A 3,253-nucleotide genomic window follows, 5' to 3' on the forward strand; every position below is an offset into this window, starting at 1 on the left:
AGGGTTCATCACATGCTCAAAAGCAATCGTGGCTGACTAGAAATCTAGAGCCTCAACTGGTGTCTGGTGTGACATTTTGCTGCAAGTCAGTCAGTGCTTCAGTTCATCAAACCTTTATCGGATTCGCGATTGATGTCTTCCCTGCATCTGAGCGAGCCGCAGCAAATATTTCAGGGAATTGGTACTGATGAGATCATCTTGATTACATTGTGCATACCAGGACGCGCCGTACCGAGGGATGACAGACGGCGACCTTCTAGTCCGACGGGCTGAGATGATCCCATTTGACCTTCTACCATGGAACCCATCACGTTCCGTGCCGATGTAGTTCGAGACTGACGGATCAAGACTTGCCAGGTGGCAGCGCTCCGGCACGCCGAGACCCCGAATCTGTACCGTGGTAGATGTACTTGTTCTGTACTGTACCTTTGAGTGTATGCGTAATTGAGTCATGCACGTACACCTGTCAGGCAAATGTCAGTGAAGCCATGGTACGGTAACGGTACGATCGAAGCCACAACAAAGTTGGCACCCCATGGGAACAAAAATGAATAAAGCGTGGATGGCCGAGTCTGGCTGCCTTTTTCTTTTCTGCGCGGACGTGCTTCCCTGAAATGGAAAGTACAACACGTGCGTACCCGCCATCGTGTACCTGCCATGTAGGCTTGCCCTGCGCGGGCTTGTCCTGCCTAACGTACCATGTGATGTCAAGAGCCATCATGCACGTGTCTTGGCATTGTGGTTGGACGAGGCCAGGCTGGTCGGAATCGCAGGGAAGAGCAATGGGTGAGCAGGTGTAATTGATGTGGTAGGAAGTGGTTCGACAGGTGAACCCAGCTCGGAATTCCGGCTTCCAACATCGAACATCAGCACCGCCAAATGGACATGCGCCAGATGCGGTACTCTGTTCACCAAGTAGTGCAAATGGTAGAGTGAGCATTACACCAGCAAACATCTCCAATTTAGATAGCTAGTAATGAAAAAAGAAGCCACTACGTACAGGATGATGCGAGAGAAACCTGGGCTTTCCCAAGGTGCTTTGCGAGCTTAAAATCAGATTGCCACCCACCAGTAATAGTTCCCATGTAGATTTTCGAATGCGGTAGAGACAGGCTAAGAAGGGGAATACCGCGGAAAATGACCCAAAGACGTACAATAGGAAAGGAGTACCAAAAAGCACAAGCGACCACTACCCCAGACAATATGCAGCGAAGCACATTGATGCTGGACTCGACCCACGCTGCGATGATGCAAATATCAACGAAGCCTCCATGTGATGATGCAACCCCAGTTCTAGATGTTTGCGGGAAAAGACAGAATAACCACCCAATATAGTAGTTTAGGTCACACTCGAGACAAGATCCGGGAGGGACAGTGGAATGGATCCGTAAGTATTAAAAATGGAAAACGTTGGAAGTTCTTTGTCGCTCTTGAAAGTTTCAGATAGCCGCCCAGAAATCACGCTGTTGCCAGCCAAAACTCCTTGCAATAGCAAACGTCGATTGGACGAAAATACAGATTGTACATGGAAAGCCGTAAACAACGGCTGACAGATTCGACGCGGAAATTTTGCTCTTTGATCTTCGCTTAATGCCATGTGTGTAGCGCTCTCATAAGACCAGCTCCAGAGCGTCTCCACTTGCGCGAGGCAAGTTTTTACATGGGCCGGCGGTTGAGCATGTTGAGCATGGACGAATCGGTCGAGCTGCGGGCGGGGCCATTGTCGCTTACGAGGTCATTGATGCGCATGCTGGGTCTAGCCGAGGCTTGCGATGTAGGCGGCGGTGGGGTTCTGCCATCACTGCGCGCAGGCGGTGGCTGTAGGACGCCGTTGGGCTGCTGTGGAGCCGCGTAGTAGGGCGTGGGAGGGGCACCGGGGGTGGTGGGTGCTTGGGAGTGTGGCGAGGAAGAGGTGCGACTCGGCTCGTAGCGGTAGGCGCTCTGTGGAGAGGCTTGACGCGGCGGCTGTGCGGCGTAGTAGGGTTGGGCGGGCGGAGGCGCGGAGGAGTAGGGGGTGGGAGTGTTTGCTGTTGAAGCAGCCGATGTTAGAGACGGTGGCTCTGGATAGGCATAGCCTTCTCCAGTGCCTCGATGAGGGGCCTGTGACGCTGAGCCAGGATGCGGCGGAGGCAGGGTAGGCGTATGAGGCTCGGGATGGAGCCTCTTCCTACCTGCCAGCGCATCACGGCTCGCCTCATCTGGAGAAGCACTGGGCGGACCATAGTCAGAATGAGCTGGGTACGGACCTGCAGTGGGGCTAGGCAGATACTGCGGCTGGCGCGACGGCTGGGCATATGGCTCGCCGTGGCTGGCAGGAGGTAGCGGCTGCCCATAGGCGCCGTACATGGGCGGTGGCTGTCCGACACCGCGCCAGACTGTGTGTGCAGGAACAAACGCCTGCGTCTGGGCAGACACTGGGGTGAAGATGCAATCTTGGTTGAACCTCATGCAGTTGGAGCAACGGCCGTCTTCAGTCGCCTCGAAGCCCGAGCAGCGAATCTAGGCAAGGTAAGCAGTCATTCTCGAGTCAATTGTGCAAACTGGCAGGTACCTTGCGACGTCTGCAGTAGCGACAGGCAATGGCAGTGCGCTGTCGTGGGGCTGGCGGCTGGTGGTGTTGCTGGACATATTGGGGGGGAGGTGGTGGCTGCTGGCGATAGTCTGGTGGAGGAGGAGCGCGTGTCCACTCGTTGGGGCCTGGCAGACGGTATGGCTGCTGGTGCTGGTACTGAGGATGTTGAGCCATGTCGGGTCGGGGCTCTTGAGGTGGTGGAGGTGGGAGCGTCGTGTTCATCTAGATCGACGTCAAGTGTCAGCGAGCTGTCACCCAGACGCAGCGCAGCTTACGAGAGAGAGGCACATGACGTGCAGGCACGCGTGACGAGAACAAGTTCAACTTACATGCGGAGGGTGCGCATACGAGCCATTCGCGGGCTGCTGGGCAGTGGGCGGTTGCCAGTGAGCGGGAAGCTGGCCTTGGCCACCCTGGTGAGGGAACATGGTTTGATTTGGGCGGTCGAGGGAGGAGCTTTGGTGGATGGCGGGCGCAACGTGGTGTTGTCACGGCGCGCTCTCTCCCAGTGCAACGCAGCGGCCGGAGCAGCTCAGTTGTGCGAAGAGGGCGTGTGGTGGTGCGGGAGATGCTCTGGGGCGGGTGAGGTGTCACAAAATACTGGCAAGCGGGCCGCAACGTCGGCTGCAGGTGGTGAGTGAGACGCTGAGCAGTGCAAATTGGGCGATGGGTGTGGGCCAA

General features: G+C 56.1%; 1 protein-coding gene across 1 annotated transcript; it reads right to left on the minus strand.

Annotated features, from left to right (window-relative positions):
* Window positions 1-1,656: 1,656 nt before the first annotated feature.
* ALTATR162_LOCUS3980 (uncharacterized protein) lies at window positions 1,657-3,000 on the minus strand (the record flags this gene model as incomplete). Its single annotated transcript, XM_043311590.1, has 3 exons — window positions 1,657-2,499; window positions 2,552-2,794; window positions 2,902-3,000. 3 exons carry the CDS (start codon window positions 2,998-3,000, stop codon window positions 1,657-1,659), a joined length of 1,185 nt encoding a protein of 394 aa, XP_043167525.1.
* Between the last annotated feature and the right edge of the window lie 253 nt (window positions 3,001-3,253).

Source organism: Alternaria atra (genome assembly GCF_907166805.1).
Source record: "Alternaria atra isolate CS162 genome assembly, contig: 23, whole genome shotgun sequence".
Taxonomy (NCBI): domain Eukaryota; kingdom Fungi; phylum Ascomycota; class Dothideomycetes; order Pleosporales; family Pleosporaceae; genus Alternaria; species Alternaria atra.